Below are 20,568 nucleotides of genomic sequence, written 5' to 3' on the forward strand. Positions count from 1 at the left end.
AGTGGACTGATCCAGACCTCACTGGCTCAAGCAGCGGTCTTGCCTCATGGGAGGCCCCAGTTCTGGTCTCGCTGGCCCCTGCACCGGTCTAACCCCTAAGCTGGCTTTGGTCCCGGCCTTGGAGGCCGCAGGAGTGAACTTGCGTCACTCCAGGCTCCGATGCTGGCCATTGGCCCCTGCACCGGCCTAACCCCTTGGCAGGATTCCAATCCCGGCCTTGGAGGCCCCAGCACCGGCCTAGCCTCACGGCAGGCTCCAATGCTGGCCTCGTTGGCCCCAGCACCGGCCTAACCCCTCGGCAGGTTCCGTTCCCGGCTTAGGAGGCCCCAGCACTGGCCATGTCTCACGGCAGGCTCCAATGCTGGCCTCGCCTCAGGGCAGGCTCCGATGCCAGCCTTGCTGGCCCCAGCACCGGTCTAGCCCTTCGGCAGGTTGTTATCCAGGCCTCGGAGGCCCCAGTACCAGCCTTGCCTCACGGCAGGCTCCGATTCCGGCCTCACTGGCCCCAGCACCGGCCTAACCCCTCGGCAGGCTCTTATCCCGGCCTCGGAGGTCCCAGTACTGGCCTTGCCTCACGGCAGGCTCCGATGCCGGCCTCACTGGCCCCAGCACCGGCCTAACCCCTCGGCAGGCTCTTATGCTGGCCTTGGAGGCCCCAGTAACGGCCTCGCCTCAAGGCAAGCTCCAATCCCAGCCTCGGAGGCCTCAGCACCGGCCTCGCCTCACGGCAGGCTCCATGCCGGCCTCACTGGCCCCAGCATCGGCCTCACCCCTCGGCAGGCTCCAATCCCGGCTTCTGAGGCCCCAGTACCGGCCTTGCCTCATGGCAGGCTCCGGTGCCGGCCTCGCTGGCCCCAGCACCGGCCTAACCCCTTGGCAGGCTCCGATGCCTGCCTCGCTGGCCCCAGCACCGGCCTAACCCCTCGGCAGGCTCTTATCTTTTTTTTTTTGGTGGTACTAGGTTCCAGGAAGCCCTTCTACCTCCGGGCTACACTCCCAGACCTATTTTTACATTTTTATTTGGAAACAGTCTCCTAAGCCAGCGCACGCGGCTGGCTTCGAACCTGCGCGATACTCCTGTCTGCCTCCCAAGCGTGGGGATTACAAGCGTGCACCACCACACCCGGCTCTTTTTTCGTTTTTACTCATGCATAATTTCTTTTTGGTGGTACTCGAGTTGGAACACAGAGGCTTTCTACCTCCAGGTTATACTCCGAGACCTATTTATATTTTATTTAGAAACAGGGTCTGAGTTGCTGAGCGCCTCACTAAGTAACTGAGGCTGGCTTCCAACCTGTGCAATTCTCCTGTCTCAGCCTCCCACATGCAGGGATTACAAGCGTGTGCCACCACGCCTGGATAACTCATGCATAATTTGAGGATATGTTATTTTTTCAGTTAGCAGATCTCATTATCCTATCAATTTTATTCTTTTATGCCTTTTTCTCTTAAAATCATTGTCGTCAAACTAGTATATAGTAAATTGTCCCACCTGTGGGATTCTCAGTAGAGTCTGTAGAATTTGCATCAGTGCCAGTTTTGTCTTTGAAGGTCGGTTTAGGAAGAGTCTCATCTCTACTTTCTTGTGCTTGGCTTTCTTCCTCCTCCTCCTCACCATCTGGGAATTCCCACTGAGACTCGCCAGACTGTTCGTTTACATAGAAATACCGTCTATGATCCCTAAATTACAAGAAAGAAAACACATGTTTTAAAATCCACCCTCCTACAAAGACACTTTCACTGGGTCCTGTCCCAGGACAGCAGTCTGCTCTCCCAGGGACGAACCTCTTCTTATGGACTGCTATTCACAAAGGCAACAAAGAGCTTTGACAACTGAGGATGGAGAACGAGGACAATTCAAAGCTATTTGCACTGCCAGCAACTCTGTGAATACAGCCCTGAGCCCTCTCACTCCAACAGATTACTTAGAAAACATCTTTTTTCTTTTCTTTTTTTTTGCCAATGCATAACAGGGTTAAGTTTCATTAATGAAGGGACTCAATCGCCTAGAACATTAATTTCCCTTCCAAAGAAGAGAACAACGAAGTTTGTGAAAGGTGACTCTTCCCCTCTTGGACCGTGGAATTCACATTTCATATTCTTGATATCAAACACAGTGAAAGCTAAAGAGAGGGAGAGGATCTGGGAGCTGAAAAATAAAAGAGCAAAGATTTCAAATAACGAAAAAAAAATCAAGAAAAGCCAAATATAAAAAGAAATGTTTTCATCTGACCTGCTGGTAGAGGATAGTAATCTTGTTCTTCATTCACATCTTCAGCCACGAAGTTTTCCTTAACTTCACCGAGGTTAATCAGGAGTAGTTGCTTCCAGAGGTCCTGTAAAGCGCACAGAGCTCTCGCATGCGCTTAACCCCAAGCCCGCCCTACTCCGTGCAACACTCTGGAGAGTAAAAACCGGCTTTGTCCAATCTTGGGAAAAAATCCGTTACATGGAACACTTTAAACATTGCTTTTTGTTTCTCCAATGTGTGGCTGGCTCAAACTCTGCTTGCGGTGCTCTGCCTGCCCAGCACCGCTAACTGCAGCTGCTTTCAGTCTCCAGACAGGCTGGCATGTCGTCAGGTGGTGGTGATCACAAATCATGTCTGAGATGTCAAAGGTGAAAGGTGAAAAGGGGAGAAGAGTGCGTACCTGTCCCAGTGGCAGGACCAGCCTTTAGGAGTGGCGTTTATTTCATACTGTTTTAGTTGTTCTGCTGCATCCTGAAGTTTTCGTTTAAGGTAGTTTCCATTAAGAGCCCCTTCCCGCCAGTCTGCAATTCGAGTCTAGAATCAACAGAGAAATAAAGACTTATTATGTTATCAGGAGACACAAGTAAATCAGGCACTGTGGCACACACTTATAATCCCAGTACTTGGGAAGCAATTTGTGGCCAGCCTCAGCAACCTGTGAGGCCCTTTGCAACTTAGCAAGACCCTGTTTCAAACTAAAGAATTAAAAAATAGAGTGAATGGGTGGAAGGTTGGAATTAGAATGCCCGATTTTAAGTCCCAGTTCTGAAAAATAAATAAATAAATAACTGAATAAATAAATAAAAAGGGAACAAATCTATTCCAAAATTGTAATGCTATACTCTGGCAGGAGAGTAGAGTATGAAAAATCCCTCCCTCTTTTCTTTGGTACTAGGGATGGAACCTAGAGACACTCTACCACTGAACTATATCCCCAGCTCTTTTTACTTTGAGACAAGGTCTCCTTAAGTTGCTGAGGTTGAACTCAAACTTGTGATCTTCCTGCCCTCAGCCTCCTGAGTAGGTAAAATTACACATAGGTGCCAATAGGATAGGTACCTTACTTTTTTTGGGTAGACAGTTCTATTTTTTTTTTTTTTTTTTTTTTTGTGGTACTAGGGATTGAACTCAGAGGCATTCCATCTTTGAGCTACACCCCCAGCCCTTTTAATTTTTTGGTTTTCGAAACAGAAATCTTGTTAAGTTGCTGAGGGTCTCGAAATACTGCTGAGGCTGTTTTTGTTTCCTTTTCTTTTTTTTTTTGGTGGTACTGGGGGTGGAACCCAGAGGCTTTCTACCTCCAGGCTATACTCCCAGACCTTTTTATATTTTATTTGGAAACAGGGTCTCACTAAGTTGCTGAAAGCCTAAGTAGCTGAGGCTGGCTTTGAACCCGTGCGATCCTCCTGTCTCAGCCTCCAAAGCGCAGGGATTACAAGTGTGTGCCACCACACCCGGCTGTTTTTGAACCTATAATCCTCCTGTCTCATTCTTCCAAATACTCAGATTACAGACCTGTATCACCATGCCCAGTTTATTTGGCATTGTTAATAATCAAAATTAAAGAGCCAGGAGTGATGGCGCATGCTCCCACAACCTCAGCCACTTAGTGAACCCCTTCGCAACTCAGTGAGACCCTATTTCAAAAATATAAAGACTGCTGGGCGTGGTGGCGCATGCTTGTAATCCCTGCGCTTGGGAGGCGGAGACAGGAGGATCGCGCAGGTTCAAAGCCAGCCGCGCTGGCTTAAGAGACCCTGTTTCCAAATTTAAAAAACCTATAAAATAGGTCTGGGAGTGTAGCCCAGAGGTAGAAGGGCTTCCAGGAACCCCAGTACCACCAAAATAAATAAAATAAAATAAAGACTGCTGGGAGTGGTGGCACATGCCTGTAATCCCGGCGCTTGAGAGGCTGAGACAGTAGGATCACACCAGTTCAAAGCCGGCCTTGCTGGTTTAAGAGAACCTGTTTCCAAATAAAAAAAATAGGTCTGGGAGTGTAACCCAAAGGTATAAGGGTTTCCAGGAACCCCAGTACCACCACCAAAAAAAAAAAAAAGGATAAAGACTGAAAAATAGGGCTGGGAGTATAGCTCGGAGATAGAGTGTCTGAGTTCCATCGCAAGTACTGGAAAAAAACAAAACAAAAACCTGAAAAGCCGAGAGTGGTGGTGCACATCTAAAGAGATTTGAGACAGGAGGATTACAGGTTCACGGACAGGACAAACTCACCAACCTAGCCAGTTTCATTTCCAAAAGAAACGAAACTGTATCTCAGAGACAGAGTGTACCTAATCCCCAATACCAACATTTATTGTGCCTATCTAAAAGCACGGGAGATTCTTTGCATCTTCTACGGTCTTCTTCAATTATTTCTCTCTCTCTCTCTCTCTCTCTCTCTCTCTCTCTCTCTCTCTCTCTCTCTGTGTGTGTGTGTGTGTGTGTGTGTGTGTGTGTGTGTGTGACTGAGAAATGAATCCAGAGGAATTCTACCTCCAACCACACCTAGCCCTTTTTCTTTCTTTCTTTTGAAACAGGGTCTTGCTAGGTTGCTGAAAGTCTAAGTTGTTGAGGCTGTCTTTGTCTTAGCCTCCCAAGTACTGCAATTACCAAGTATGTGACATCATGCCCTGCTTCAATGTCTTTCGTTAGTGCTCTACAATTTTAATTGTAGGGCGGTATAACTCCTTGATAAGTGTTAAAATGGTCATATCACCAAAAGTAATTTCCAGACTCAATGTAATCCCTATTAAAATATCAATGACACCAGACATGATGGCACATGCCTGTAATTCCAGCACTTGCCAGGCTGAGATGGTAGAATCCCAAGTTCAAAGCCAGCCTCAGCAACTTAGCGACGCTCTCAGCAACCTAGTGAGACCCTAATTCAAAACGAAAAATGGACTTCCGGGAAGATGGCGACCGAGAAAAGCGGGGCTTAAGAGCCCCGCTAACAACAAATATCCATTACCACAAAATCAGCGCCTTTCAAAGCCAGAAAACAACATCACCAGAGAAACAAAAAAAATCACCAGGCTCCAGAGAGAAAGCGGACTGAGAACAGAGCCACAGAGGAGATCCTCACGCCCGAGGACGCGGCAGACCGGCAGCAGTGCCATACTGCCGCAGCACCGGCGAATTCACGGGACGGCCACAGCAAGCCGAGGGGAGCGGCTGTGGAACAGCCAGGCAGGATTTCTCGGCGCAGAGGACATCTAAAGCTACCAGTGTCTGAGCTCAGCACACGCTGCAGGGATTGAGTGGAAATCAAAACCCAGAAAAAAAAAACGCCAGCCCAACAGCCGAGGGTGTAGCAGCGGCGCCATATTGCCACTGGCGGCAGCAGCACCGAATTCACTACAGCTACATCTGCGTACTCAAGAACAGTGAGTCAAATTGCGGGCCACAGCGGAGAAATCCCAGTACTGTACTCACTGGAACTTGACCCAGTGGGAGAGGGGCGGTGGCAGTGATATCACACCATAGGAGAACGTGCAACCTGGCACCCCCCATAGTCTAAAGCAGCCTCTATCGACTCTCTGGGTCGGAGACTCTGTGATACAACCCAGTAAAGGAGTAGTGGGGTCTGAGATACTACTGACTCGAGATCCAGAGCACCTTAAGTGACGTCATAGTGACCCAAGGGAAGAACCCAGAGAAGGCACAAACTTCCAAAATCATGGGAAAGAGGAATAATACTGGAGCAATGAATGCTCACAACCCCACAACATCAGAACCCGATAAAACAGAAAATCAGAGATTTCTAGAAGATCAAATCAGGAAAATAACTGTAGAAATAATAGAGGTGCTTCGAAAAGAACTCAGAGAGAGCCAAAAAGAGATAAAGGATGCAATTAATGAAGTAAAGGCCTCAATTCAAAGCACAAACAACCGATTAGAACACATGGCGAACAGAATCTCGCTCTTAGAAGATGATCATTCCAAAAATGAACGCATAGTTTCTAATCTAGGAAAAAATATCCGACAGCAGGAATCTGACATTGAAGAAATATGGGCCCATTTTAAGAGAGCTAACCTAAGAATAATTGGAATAGAGGAGGGAAAAGAAAGTGAAACCAAAGGGATCAACAATCTCTTCAAGGAAGTAATAGCAGAAAATTTTCCAGACATAGAGCAAGAGGTCGATACGCAGGTCCAGGAAACGTATAGAACTCCCTTTAGACAGGATCGGAGAAGAGGATCCCCACGCCACATAATTGTCAAAATGACCAATGTGGAAGCCAAGCAGAGAATCTTAAAGGCAACGAAAGCAAAGGGCCAAGTGACATTCAGAGGCAAACCAATTAGAATCACTCCAGACTTCCCAAACCAAGTCATGAGAGCCAGAAGGGCTTGGAGTAACATATTCCAAACTCTGAAAGAAAACAACTTCCAGCCAAAAATTTCCTACCCAGCAAAACTTTCTATCAAATTAGATGGAGAAATAAGAAGCTTCCATGACAAACAGAAACTGAAGGAATTTATGTCTTCAAAACCAGCACTAGAGAAAATACTCAAAGAGATTAACTACAAAGAAGAAATAGGTAACACACACCAGAACCAGAGAAACAAGAGTTTCCATCCAACAGACAACTAAGATTGGTTATCTGTGGAGATTCATTATTTATGTTAGTCTGTTACCTATCTCTAAAGGGTATTGTTTGCCTTTATTGTTGTTAATTTTTAGGATTTCTAGTTGGAATATTAATATACCTTCAGATATAGCATTTGGAAATATTTTATCCCATTCTATTAGTAACTGTTAACTCTGTTTACATTGTCTTTGGATATACAATATGTTTTTTATTTTTTAGGGAGTTTGTATACTCTTCTGTTGACTGTGCCATTGAAATCATAACCAAGAAATCACTGCCAATTTCAATGTTGTGAGGTTTTACGACCCAGATTTTCTCCTAAAAGTTTATAGTCTTAAGATTTATATTTAGGTCTTTTATCTATTTTGAGTTAATATTTGTATATGGGATTAGGTAAAGGTCCAATTTTATTCTTTTCCATGTAATTATTATTTTTCAACAATATTTAGTTAAAAGACTATTATTTCTACCACCAAATGTTCGTGGAAACCTTGTCAAAAATAACTTGACAATATAGGGAAGAATTTAGGTCTAGGCTTTTATTTAACTCCAATGGTTTATATATCTGCCTTTAGAATAGTACTACACTGTTTCAATTATTGTAGCTTTATATGGTTTGAAATCAGAAAATATATATCTTCTAGCTTTGTTCTTTTTCAAGATCGTTGTGGGTACCTAGAGTCCATATTCCATATTAGGATAGATTTTTTTTCTGAAAAATAAAGTATGTATCCCACTATGATGTATGAATACAGTGCACCAATTAAAAATAAATATGAAAAAAAAAAAAGAAAAATGAACAGCTGGGGGTGTAGCTTAGTGGTATGACGACTCTGGGTTCAAACCTTTAGTAACGAAAAAAACTCCAACAACCACTGACATTTTTCATAGCATTAGGAAAAATGGTCCTAAGTAAAATTCAAATGGAAGAAAAAAAGACCCAGAATAGTCAAAGCAATCCTGAGCAATAAACACCATGCAGGAACCAAATTATACCTGAATTCAGATTATACTACAGTTATAGTAACAAAAGCTGGGTAATAGACAGGCGAGGTGGCACACGCGTATAATCCCATTACTTGGGAGGCTGAGACAGGAGGATTCCAGGTTCTTGCCCAGTCTCAGCTGCTTAGTGAGGCACTCCACAGCTTAGTGAGACCTTGTTTCAAAACAAAGATTAAAAAACAGGGCTGGCGCCAGGCGTGGTGACACACGCTTGTAATCCCCATGCTTGGGAGACTGAGATAGGAGTATTGCACAGGTTCGAAGCCAGCCTTAGATACTTAGTGAGGGTCTCAGCAACTCAGTGAGACCCTGTTTCCAAATAAAATATAAAATAGGTCTGGTAGGCCGGGTGTGGTGGCGCATGCTTGTAATCCCTGCGCTTGGGAGGCAGAGACAGGAGGATCACGCAGGTTCAAAGCCAGCCGCGCTGGCTTAAGAGACCCTGTTTCCAATTTTAAAAGTATTAAAATGGGTCTGGGAGTGTAGCCTGGAGGTAGAAGGCTTTCCAGGAACCCCAGTACCCCCCCCCAAAATAGGTCTGGTAGTATAGTCCGGAGGTAGAAAACCCCTGGGTTCCACCCCCAGTCCCCCCGCCAAACACACAAAAGGGCCGGGGATGTAGCTTTGAGATAAAATGCCCCTGGGTTCAATTCCTGGCATTACAGGAAGAAAAAAAAAAAAAAAGTTCAACATCATTATAAGCAATAAGAATGCAAATCACAACAATTATGCTGAGATTGCATTTAACTCTAATTAGAATGGCTACCATCAAGAAATCAGCCAGGTGTGGTAGCACATGCCTATAATCCCAGCACTTAGGAGGCTGAGAAAGGAGGATTGCAGTTTGCAGACAGCTTTAGCTACTTAGAGGCCCTTTACAACTCAGTGAGATCTTGTTTCAAAATAAAAAAGACTAAAAAATAGGGCTGGGGATGTAGCTCAGAGGTAAAATGCCCCTGAATTCCATCCAAAAGCAAAAGAGGGGGGGGGCTGGGGGTGTAGCTCCTGGGTTCCATCCTCAGTACCACCAAAAAAGAAAAGAAATCAAACATAATAAATGCTGGCTAGGATATGGGGAATAGGAACTCTTATACATGGCTGGTAGATAAATTACTACAACCACTATGGTGATCAGTACGTATCTCCTCAAAAGAGTAGGTATGACTAGGTGGGATGATGCATGCTTATAATCCCAGTACTTGGGAGGCTGAGATAGGAGTATTCTGGGTTCGAGGACAGCTTTAGTAAGCAGCGAAACTCTCATCAACCTTAGTGACACCCTGTTTCAAAACAAATAGGACTAGGCCCGAGTTCAATACCCAGTACCAAAAAAGAAGAAGAAGAAGAAAAAAAAAAAAAAAACAGGAATGAAGCCATTTTATTACCCAGTCATAATCTTTAGTCTCTTTTCAAAGGTACTGAAGTTAGAATATTATAGTGATAGCCAAATACTGTTAATAATGAAAATGGATAAATTACCTCAGTTTGTAAGAGCAGCACATGAAAGTTGGAGATGGACTGTCTATTAATGCCCAGAAATTCAAATTTACTTGTCAGGGTATTTGCCAGTTCTCCAATTTGAAACTGTAATGAAGAAAAGAAAAAAAGTAAGCAAAAATACAAGCAGTAAAAATTATATAACTTTTTCATTTATTGTTACAAATGCTAGAAGCATGAGCATATGAGAGCCAGGCATGGCGCACACATCTGCAATCTCAGTACCTGGGAGGCTGACATCGGAAGCAAGTTCAAAACAAGCCCCATCGCAGGGTGTGGTGGCCCACACTTGTAATCTCAGTATCTGGCAGGCTGAGATCGAAGAATTGCGGGTCACAGCCTCAGCTACTTAGTGAGGCCCTTTGCAAATTCAGTGAGACCATGTTTCAAAAATAAAAAAGACTAAAAAATAGGGCCGAGAGTGTACCTCAGAGGTTCAAAGCTCCTCTCCTGGGTTCCATCCTTAGTACCACAAAAAAACAACAAACCAGCCTTGTCAAAATAGCAAGGTCCTGTTTCCTATAAAAATAATAGGAATAGGGTATAACTTGGAGGCCTGCTGCTCCTGGATCCAATCCAGGGCTATGAAAAACAAAAAGAGAAAGTGGGCGGGGTAGCACAAATTTGTAATCCTAGTACTTAAGCTGAGACAGAAATGATGGCAGGTTTGAGGCCAACCTCAGCAATTTAGGAGGCCCTCTGTAGCCTAGAAAGACCTTGTTTCAAAATAAAGAATAAAAAATAGGGCTGGGAACTGGGCGTGGTGGTGCACATTTGTAATCCCCAGAGGATCCCGCAGGTTTGAAGCCAGATGGGCTGGCTTAAGAGACCCTGTTTCCAAATAAAATATGAAATAGGTCTGGGAGTGTAGCCCAGAGGTAGAAGGGGTTCCAGGAACCCTAGTACCACCACCAAGAAAAAAAAAAAAGAAAGAAAGAAAAAAGGGCTGGGAATGTCACTCTGATGTAGAATCTCCCTGGGTTCCATCCTCAGCACAGGGGGAAAAAAAAAAAAAGAAAAAAAGAATAAAATCCTGGGCAGCTTAGTGGTAGAGTGAGCCTGATGCTGTTTTTGATACCTAGTACTGGATGAATGGGAGGTTCTGCCTATTAAAAAAAAAAATCTCAAATAGCTGTATCTAGTTATGAAGATACATTTATAATTCATAGGAAAACAATTCACATAATGGCAGGTATACAGGAACAAAATGCTAATCTATTCACATCATCACAATATAACTTAATACAACTTGGAATTCAACAGCTGAAAATGGATTCTGCTGGGCATAATGGTGTATGCCTAGATCCATATGCCTAGATCCTAGATCCAGGTTCAAGGCCAGCCATGGCAACTTAGTAACTTAGTAGTAGAAATTTAGTAGTTTCGAATTAAAAGTAAAATGGGGTGTGAGTGTGGCTCAGAGGCAGAACACTTCTGGGTTGTTCAATTCCAAGTGCCATAAAAAAAATTCTTGAGTTCAATGTTCGGCATAATGACTATAGTTAACAACACTATACTGAAAATTTTAAATGTTCTCACCCACCACATAGCCCCCCCAAAAGAAAACAGGTGATAGGTTTCGTCAGGTGGCGTACTGTAATCAAATCACAATATACACTATAACAAAACATCACATTGCACATACTGTAAATATATTCAACTTTAATTTTAATGTGATAAAGCTGGGGAAAAATAGATCCTGAATGATATAACACCCAGTATTGCCCAAATTTTCATTGAGTCGTTATTAACTGCTTTTACTAGCTATTCCTGGAAGCCTTAGTTCCTTCTCCATGATCCGACAAACAACAGACTGAATGTGTGTGTGTGTGTGTGTGTGTGTGTGTGTGTGTGTGTGTGTTATGGGGCATGGAACCCAGGAGCATTTCTACCTCTGACTACACCCTCAGCCCTATTTTTTATTATTTATTTTGAAACAAGGTCTCGTTGAGTTGCAGAGGACTGTAAGTAGCTGAGGTTGTCCGCGAACCGGGATCTTCCCATCTGAGCCTTCCAAATGCTGGGATTACAAGAGTGTGCCACCATGCCAGGCTAGACTGAAGCTTTTTGTTTCCTCGGTATTAAACAAGTACAGACTATCTATAGAGTCATTATTTCTATAGAGTCATTATTTCCTAAAAAATAAAGTTTTTTTTTGTTTTTGTTTTTTTTTAGGAGGTACTGGGGATTGAACTCAGGGGCATTCTAACCTCCAAGTTACATCCCCAGCCCTATTTTATTCTTTATTTTGAAACAGAATCTTAATAAGTTGCAGAGCGCCTCACTAAGTAGCTGAGGCTGGCCACAAACCTGCAGTCCTCCTGTCTCAGCCTTCCAAGTACTGAGATTACAAGAGTATGCCAACCACACCTGACTTTAAACAATAAAGTTTATTCACACAGTACCTCTAAGGTGATTTAAAGCATAAGAAGGTGAGCATTGATGATAGGCAAATACCATGCTACTTTATATAATGGATTTAAATACTGGCAGATTTTACATATTCAGACATGAGGTCCTATAAGAAATTCCCCACTGATATAATCTCTTATTTTGGCCTTCTAACTTTTTCACCTACTAAAGTGAAAAATTTAAGCCAGGCGTGGTGGCACATACTTGTAATCCAAGCATTTGGGAGGTTGAGATAGGAGGATCATGGTTCTTGGACAGCCTAAGTTACTTAGTGAGACCCTGTTTCAAAATAACGAATAAAAATCAAGGCTGGGGGTGCAGCTCAGAGGTAGAATGCCCCTGGGTTCCACCCCCAGTACCAAAAAAAAAAAAAAAAAAAAAAAGAAGTCAGCCAGGTGTGGTGATTCACGCTTATAATCCCAGTACTTGGGAGGCTGAGACAGGAGAATCACAGGTCCACAGCCAGTCTCTGCTACTTCATGGGGTCCTCCGCAACTTAATAAGGCCCTGTCTCAAAATTAAGAATAAGCTGGGCGTGGTGGCGCACACCTGTAATCCCCGCACTTGGGAGGCAGAGACAGGAGGATCACGCATGTTTGAAGCCAACTGTGCTGGCTTAAAAGACCCTGTTTCCAAATAAAAAGTATAAAATAGTTCTGGGAGTATAGCCCAGAGATAGAAGGGTTTCCAGGAACCCCAGTACCACCAAAAAAAAAATAGGGCCAGGCATGGTGGTGCACGCTTGTAATCCCAGCATTTGGGAAGCTGAGACAGGAGGACTTCAGTTCGCAGAGAGCCTCAGCTACTTAGTGAGGCCCTTTGCAACTCAGTGAGACCCTGTTTCAAAATAAAGAATAAAAAATAGGGTAGGGGATGTAGCTTGCAGGTAGAATGCCCTTGGGTTCCACTTAAGTACAAAAAAAATCTGTCAGGCCAGGCTTGTAATCCCAGTATTTGGGAGACTGAGACAAGAGGATTGCAGGTTGAAGGACAGCGTCAGGAACTTACTGAGATCCTTAGTAACTTCATGAGACCCTGTTTCAAAAACAAAAAGCTGGGGGTATAGCTCAGAGGTGAAATACCCCAGGTTCAGTCCCGAGTACCAGAAGAAAAAAAAATTGTCAAGTTAAATTAATATACATACTTTCAAATCCTGCTCTTCTTCTACCTTAGGTGCTGTTTGTACTTTTATCTTCTCTGAAGATTCTTCTACTTCTACCTCTTTGTCTGAAATTTCTTCATTTTTTTCTGAATTTTCAGCACCAATGGCTGCAAAAGGAAATATGTGAAATTAAACCAAGAGGATCAACACCAAGATACTTGGATGGAACCCAGGGGCATTCTGCCTCTGAACTATACCCCCAGCCCTATTTTTAATTCTATATTTTGAAACAGGGTCTCACTGAGTTGCAAACGGCCTTACTAAGTAGCTGAGGCTGTCCTTGAACTGTGATCCTCCTGTCTGAACCTCCCGAATGCTGAGATTACAAGTGTGCACCATCACACCCAGCTCCTTATTGAAGTTTTATTTTTTTATTGTTTTTTTTGCAGGTCTGGGGATAGAACCCAGGGGCATTCGACCTCCAAGCTACACCCCCTGTCCTATTTTTTATTCTTTATTTAGAAACAGGGTCTCAATGAGTTCCAGAGGGCCTCATTAAGTAGCTGAGGTTGTCAGTGAACCATGATCATCTGGTCTCAGCCTCCCGAATGCTGGGATCACAAGCATGTGCCACCACGCCCAGCCCATCTTATTGAAGTTTTAAAAACTTGTCTACATACTATCTTTATAGTACATTGCCAAGAAACTATACTTTCTTTAAATGTGTCTATGAATTTACTCTGTTCTACCATATCACCCTGTGCTTTCAGCTTTCACTTTCTATCTACCATCCACAATGAAGCTTGGCAACATGTATATAAAGAAAGCAGAAACAAGCCTGAGGTAGTTTTTGTCTTCCTTGCTTACCAAATTGAAATCACAAGCAATGCACACTTGTAATCCCAGCATTCAGGAGGCTGAGACCTGAGGTTCGCAGACAGCCTCAGCTACTTAGTGAGGCCCTCTGCAACTTAGTGAGACCCTGTTTCAAAATAAAGAATAAAAAATATGACAGGGGGTGTAGCCCGGAGGTTGAATGCCCCTGGGTTCCATCCCCAGACTCATAAAAAATTTTTTTTAAATAAATAAAAAGAATTGTAGGGCGTGGTGGCGTACGCTTGTAATCCCTGCGCTTGGGAGGCAGAGACAGGAGGATCATGCAGGTTGGGAGCCAGCCGTGCTGGCATAAGAGTGTATCCCAGAGGTAGAAGAGTTCCATCCCCAATACCAAAATAAATAAATGAATAATTAATTAAAATAGGGCTGGGGGTGCAGCTCAGCGGTAGAATGCCTCTGGGTTCCATCCTTAGTACCAAGAAAAACAAAACAAAATCCACAAGCAAAGGAGAGCCCAGGATCCAATTTTGTGACAATATAAAGAGGGTCTGAGGGGGAAGGGTCAATCTTATTTTTGCCTTTGAGGGACAAGTAACCCTACACTGTAATAAATACATGTCCCAAATGAATGCCAGCCCTCTCAGTCTTTCTCTTGTGCTAAGGTAGAACAGAAAGAGGGAGAGACCCAAAAGCAACTTACATTCCAGTACTTCCCTAAAAATTAAAGTACCATCTCCCTCCTTGTACTGAGAAAGGAACATTTAACAACAACAACAACAAAAAAAAAAAAAAAAAAAAAAAAAAGTGGAGGATTGTCCTTATACATCATTTAACTCTGACACTGAATGTGACTTGGGGGTAGAGCACTTGCTGCACATGCATGAGGGCCTGGGTTTGATTCCCAACACTGCTAATTAACTAGAGCTGAATGTAAAGCAGGAATTACCAGTTTCTCCATTTTCTGGAGTGTCTCGTCCAGTTTTGCTTGAACTCCGGCTGGTAGATTCTGGACTGGAAGCTCGAACAAACATCTTCCACTTTCCTCTTTTAGACACAAGTCTACGCATTCCATCCTGAGATGCTGGCTGGCTGATGTCAGAACGTGGACTAGACCCTGACACACTGCCATCTCCTTCTTCCAAAGCTCGCAACTCTGCCTACAAGACCACAGAGATACAATACTGCTAACTGCTTATCAACATTTAACCATCAAGAATGACAGCCAGAGCCAGGTGTGGTGGCACACGCATTTGGGAGGCTGAGACAGCAGGATCCTGGTTTGTGGACAGCCTCAGGTACTTAGTAAGGCCCTTTACAACTCAGTGAAACTCTGTTTCAAAACACACACACACACACACAAAATAGGGCTGTGGGTATAGCGCAAGCCAAATGGACACTGAGTGAGGAGAAAGGGTTGTGACCATGTCTGGCTCAGTGGAGAGGTGACTAGACCCTCAGGATGGAGACACACACACACACACACACACACACACACACACACACACCAAGCCATGTTCTTGTGACCATGTCTGGCTCAGTGGAGAGGTGACTAGACCCTCAGGATGGAGACACACACACCCACACCCACACACCCACACCCACACCCACACCAAGCCATGTTCTTGGGATTAAGAACCTTTGAGAATAGGAGGTATAGGGGAGGGGGAGTGGTAAACTGTGGATTGAACCCAGAGACATTTTTAACTTTCAAACCCAGTTTCACTAAACTGCTGAGGTTGGCCTCAAACTTGCCATCCTTTCTCAGTCTTCCAAGTACACCCAACAAAAAAAATTTAATTTAGGTAGTCTTTCCACAGCTTGAAACTTCTCCAGTGGGAAAGCTTCAGGAGATACTGTTAAGTGTTTGCTTCCTTTAAGGCCTTTTATGGTGGTAGCAAATGGAACTGCCCCAAGGGGAAAGAAGAAAGGGCAGAAAACAGAAAAACCAACTTCTCAATCAGTCAGGTTTCCTGGGGACCATCTTTTTCAAAAGAAAGGAATAAGAAATTAAAAGTTCCTCCTAATTCTTCTGTTAGCTTACAAGGCCCATTTACTGGTTGTCAACTACTGAAAGCATTAGAGGCCAAGACAATTGTGACTCCATAGTTCAAGCTTTTATTGCAAGAGCTTAAACATACTTAGATAATGGGTTACCAAAAAACCCCAATAATGGCTGTTAATAGACCATGATGATCCCTAAGGATGACAGCAATAAAGGGAGAAAAATGAGTCAGACATGGTGGTGTATGCTCATAATCTAGCATTCAGGAAGCTGAGACCAGAGGACTGCAGTTCGCGGACAGCCTCAGCTACTTAGTGAGGCTCTTCATAACCTTGTGAGACCCTGTTTCAAATTCAAAAGAATAAAAAATAGGGCAGGGGGGTATAGCTTGGAGGTAGAATGCCTCTGGGTTCCAGACCCACCAAAAAAAAAAAAAAAAAAAAAAAGAGAGAGAAAATGTACTTTGAACTTTCAACTCCTCTTACTTTTTTCCTTTCCAAAACCAGCTCCAGCTCGAGAGTATCCTGCTCCTCTTCTTCCTCACTTTCTCCAGACTGAACAACACTGCAAAGATCCTCCTGAGAAGGGTCTTCTATGCTGTCCAACAGAACTTCCTGTGGCTTCACTGTTGTCGTTGGTTCTTCTGCTGGTGCACTTGTTTCTTTCACCTCTGAAACTGGCTCTACTTCTTTACAAATCACTTTTCTTCTCCATCTCTCTTCCTCCTCTTTTATCCCGTCAGGCACCAGAGGAGCGAGCAGTGACGCTGCCACCCCTTTCTTCTCTTCTTCACTGTTGGAGAGGGCCTGAATTCCTTCGTTTACTTCCTGTAAAGAACAAAATCACTCAGTCTCACTTCAATTTCATAGAAATCTCCCCTTGCTATGCACTTATTCCTATTAACTTAAATGTCACTAGATAGTCAACACTGAGAGCCAACAAATTTTGTTTGGACAGTTATGTGTCCATAAGAGTACACTGCTCTGGATACAACCAACTGCCCTATTCTCAGGAAGCCAAGGCAGACTAATAGAAAGCCAAGGCAGACTTAAATAAGATCGGCCTTTTGTTAACTGAAGGTATATTGGATGTGTCTTCACCCTTCTCTTCTGTAAAATGAGAAAATCTCACAGGTACACCATGAAGGCAATTTAAAGAAAAGTGAAATTACTTCTAAAATGAAGTGTGTGATTATACTTATTTATTTCGCTGGGATACTATTTGCCTATACTTGTTGTAAACATTAATTTTTTGTGTATATGTTGCTGGGCATTGAACCCAGGTACATTTTACCTCTGAGCAACACCCTCAGTGGTATTTTTATTTTGAAACAGTTTCACTGGGTTGATGAGTTGCACTACTTGCTGAGGCTGTCTCAGACCTGCAATCCTCCTGTCACAGCCTCCCAAGTACAGGGATTATAGGTGTGCACCACCAGACCTGGTTCAAGATTACATTTTTTTTGGGGGGGCAGTATTGGGGATGGAACCCAGGGGCATTCTACCTGTGAGCTACACCCCCAGCCCTATTTTTTATTTTTTTTTGAAACAGGGTCTCTTAAGCCAGCGAGGCTGGCTTTGAACCTGAGCGATCCTCCTGTCCCTGCCTCCTAAGCGCAGGGATTACAAGCGTGCGCCACCACGCCCGGCTTTATTTTGAAACAGGGTCTTACTGAGTTGCAAAGGGCCTCACTAAGTAGTTGAGGCTGTCTGCGAACCGCAATCCTCCTATCACAACCTCCAAATGCTGAGATTACGAGTGTGTGCCACCACATCCAGTGAAGATTAAATTATTTTAAAAGGTTTTTCCTAACCTGGGTGTGGTGGTGCACACTTGTAATCCAAGTACTTGAAAGGCCGAGACAGGAGGGGATGGATTCTGGGTTTGTGGATAGCCTCAGCTACTTAGTGAGGCCTTCAGCACCTTAGTGAGACTCTGTAGAATGAATGCCCCTAGGGTTCTATCCTGTTCTTCAAAGAAATGGGGATGTAGTTCAGAGGTAGAATGCCCCTGGGTCCCATCCCCAGTACCACCCTCCAAAAAAAAAATTAAACAATAATAAATGCTGGCAAAGATGTGGGGAATAGGAACTCTTATACATAGCTGGTGGGATTATAAATTACTACAACAACTAGGGAGATCAGTATGGAGTTTCCCCAAAAGACTAGGAATGGCTAGGTAGAGTGATGCATGCTTGGGAGGCTAAGAAAAGAGAATTGTGGGTTCGAGGACAGCTTCAGTAAGCAACAAGACTCTCATCAACCTAGTGAGACCCTGTTTCAAAATATACAATAGGCTGGGCATGGTGACACACGCTTGTAATCCCAGTGCTTGGGAGGCTGAGACAGAAGGGTCATACAGGTTCAAAGTCAGCCTCAGCTACTTAGTGAGCCCCTGTTTCCAAATAAAGTATAAAATAGATTTGGGAGTATAGCGCGAAGGTAGAAAAACCCTTGGGTCCCACCCCCGGTACCACACACACACTGGGGGGAGTATGGGTGTTATGCCCCCGAGTTCAATCTCGCAGTACCAAAAAAAAAAAAAAAAAAAAAAAAAAGGACTAGGAATGAAACCATTATATTACCCAGTCATAACATTCCTTAGTCTCTTTCCAAAGGAAAGAAAAGGTCTTAGTCAAGCATGGAAGCACACGCCTGTAACCCAATACTCAGGAGGCTGAGAAATACACAGAGATTAAGTAAAATTAACAAGCAGAGCACATCCGTGTTATATTAACTATACCAAGTTTATTTGTGATTTTTGTTCCTTCTTATGTTGTATGGAGGATTGAATCCAGGGGCATTCTACCTCTGAGTTATACCCCAGCTCTTATTTTTTGTTGTTGTTTTGCCTCTTGCTATGTTGCTGAGGTTGTTCTTGAACACGTGATTCTCCTGACTCAGACTCCCAAGTACTATGTTAAAAAATCATATCAAATTTAATAGATAACAAGAAGACGGGGTTAAGTTACATCACTGACCTTTTTAACTTCTCGTTTAGCTATGACTGGTCCACTTTTACTACTGGAAACAGGAATTGTTTTCTCCTTTGTATATGTGTCTGTATTTACTGCAAAACTAGCTTCTGTACCTGTTACGGAACTTTAAAAATAAAAATAAAACTTAGCAAGAGAAACAGAAGGCACATATAAATAGCAGAAAGTAAGTCTAACTTCCTTCTAGGGAACTTCAAGTCTTTTCTTACCTGGGTTGGTAATGCTGTATCCCCTGTACCTGGGTGGCAAGGTACTGTGGTAACTCCCAGGTCACTTCATTTGTTTGTGTGTTCCAATAATAATAGCATCCTGTGTTCTCATCCCAGACTTCTTGCCAATCTCCCATTTCAATTCCAACTAGAAAGAAATAAAAATAATTTTTTTTTTTTTTGGTGGTACTGGGGTTCCTGGAAGCCCTTCTACCTCCGGGCTACACTCCCAGACCTATTTTTTATACTTTTTTTTTATTTGGAAACAGGGTCTCCTAAGCCAGCGCGCGCGGCTGGCTTCGAACCTGCGCGATCCTCCTGTCTCTGCCTCCCAAGCGCGGGGATTACAAGCGTGCGCCACCACGCCCGGCTTAAAAATAATTTTTAAGAAACATAAATATAGGCAAACACATTGGTGCAAGCTTATAATCCCAGTAGTTGGGAGGCTGAGATAGAAGGATTGCAGGTTCGAGGATAGCCTCAGTAAGTAATGAGACTATCAACCTAGCCAGACCCTGTTTCAAAATAAAACAGGGCTGACTTGAGTTGAACCCCCAGTTCTTTTTTTTTTTTGTGGTCTCAGGATGGAACTCAGGGGAATTGTACTTCCAAGCTACATCCCCAGCCCTATTTTTTAGTCATTTTTTTTTCTTTTCTTTTCCTTTTTTTTTTTTTTTTTTTTTTTGTGGTACTAGGGGTGGAACCCAGAGGCTTTCTACCTCCGGGCTATGCTCCCAGACCTTTTTTATATTTTATTTGGAAACAGGGTCTCACTAAGTTGCTGAGAGCCTAAGTAGCTGAGGCTGGCTTCGAACCCATGCGATCCTCCTGTCTCAGCCTCCCAAGCGTGGGGATTACAAGCGTGCGCTACCACGCCTGGCTAGTCTTTTATTTTTGAAACAGGGTCTCACTGAGTTGCAAATGGCCTCACTATGAAGCTGAGGCTGTCCGTGGACCATGATCCTAAGCCTCCGAATGCTAGGGTTACAAGCGTGCACCACCATGCCTGGCCTCTCTACAGTTCCGATTTAATTCCAAATAAGCTATAGAGGCAAAAATCTAACAGTTTCTCATGCTTGGCACTGTTGGAATGTTCTGTGTTTTGTGGCGGGCAGTCCTACACAGATTGTTCAGCAAAATCAATGGCCTCTACTCAATGATATAACAACCTGCACTATGACAGCCAAAAATAACTCCAGACATTGTCAACTCTCCCTTGAGGACATGTTCCTTCCAGACACAATTTACAAGCACTAGTCTGACAACAAGAATTACTTTCTAAGCTGGGTGTGGTGGTGCACGCTTGTAATCCCAGCATTCAGGAGGCCGAGAACAGAGGATCGCAGTTCGCAGACAGCCTCAGCTACTTAGTGAGGCCCTTTGCAACTCAGTGAGACCCGGTTTCAAAATAATTAAAAAAAAAAAAAAAAAAAAAAAAAGTAGGGCTGGGGATGTAGCTCAGAGGTACAATGCCCCTGGGTTCAATCCCTAGTACTGGGGGAAAAAATTTTTTTTTACTTTCTCAGGATGGGCATGATGGTACACTCCTGTAATCCTAATTTTTTTTTTTTTTTGTGGTACTGGGGGTGGAACCCAGAGGCTTTCTACCTCCACGCTATACTCCCAGACCTATTTTATATTTGGAAACAGGGTCTCACTAAGT

General features: G+C 43.6%; 1 protein-coding gene across 2 annotated transcripts in view; it reads right to left on the reverse strand.

Moving 5' to 3' along the window:
• FNBP4 (formin binding protein 4) overlaps positions 1-20,568 on the reverse strand; it is a gene marked incomplete at both ends in the record, with an annotated part of 59,543 nt that overhangs the window by 27,341 nt on the left and 11,634 nt on the right. For both annotated transcript variants that reach the window (XM_080719555.1, XM_080719554.1), the window contains 8 exons: positions 1,493-1,680; positions 2,652-2,785; positions 9,331-9,435; positions 12,905-13,029; positions 14,646-14,856; positions 16,187-16,528; positions 18,682-18,802; positions 18,906-19,053. In XM_080719555.1, coding sequence (XP_080575681.1) covers positions 1,493-1,680; positions 2,652-2,785; positions 9,331-9,435; positions 12,905-13,029; positions 14,646-14,856; positions 16,187-16,528; positions 18,682-18,802; positions 18,906-19,053 — 1,374 coding nt within the window. The remainder of the gene's footprint in view (positions 1-1,492; positions 1,681-2,651; positions 2,786-9,330; positions 9,436-12,904; positions 13,030-14,645; positions 14,857-16,186; positions 16,529-18,681; positions 18,803-18,905; positions 19,054-20,568) is intronic.

The sequence above is a fragment of the Muscardinus avellanarius genome, assembly GCF_963383645.1.
Source record: "Muscardinus avellanarius genome assembly, chromosome: 1".
NCBI classification, from domain to species: domain Eukaryota; kingdom Metazoa; phylum Chordata; class Mammalia; order Rodentia; family Gliridae; genus Muscardinus; species Muscardinus avellanarius.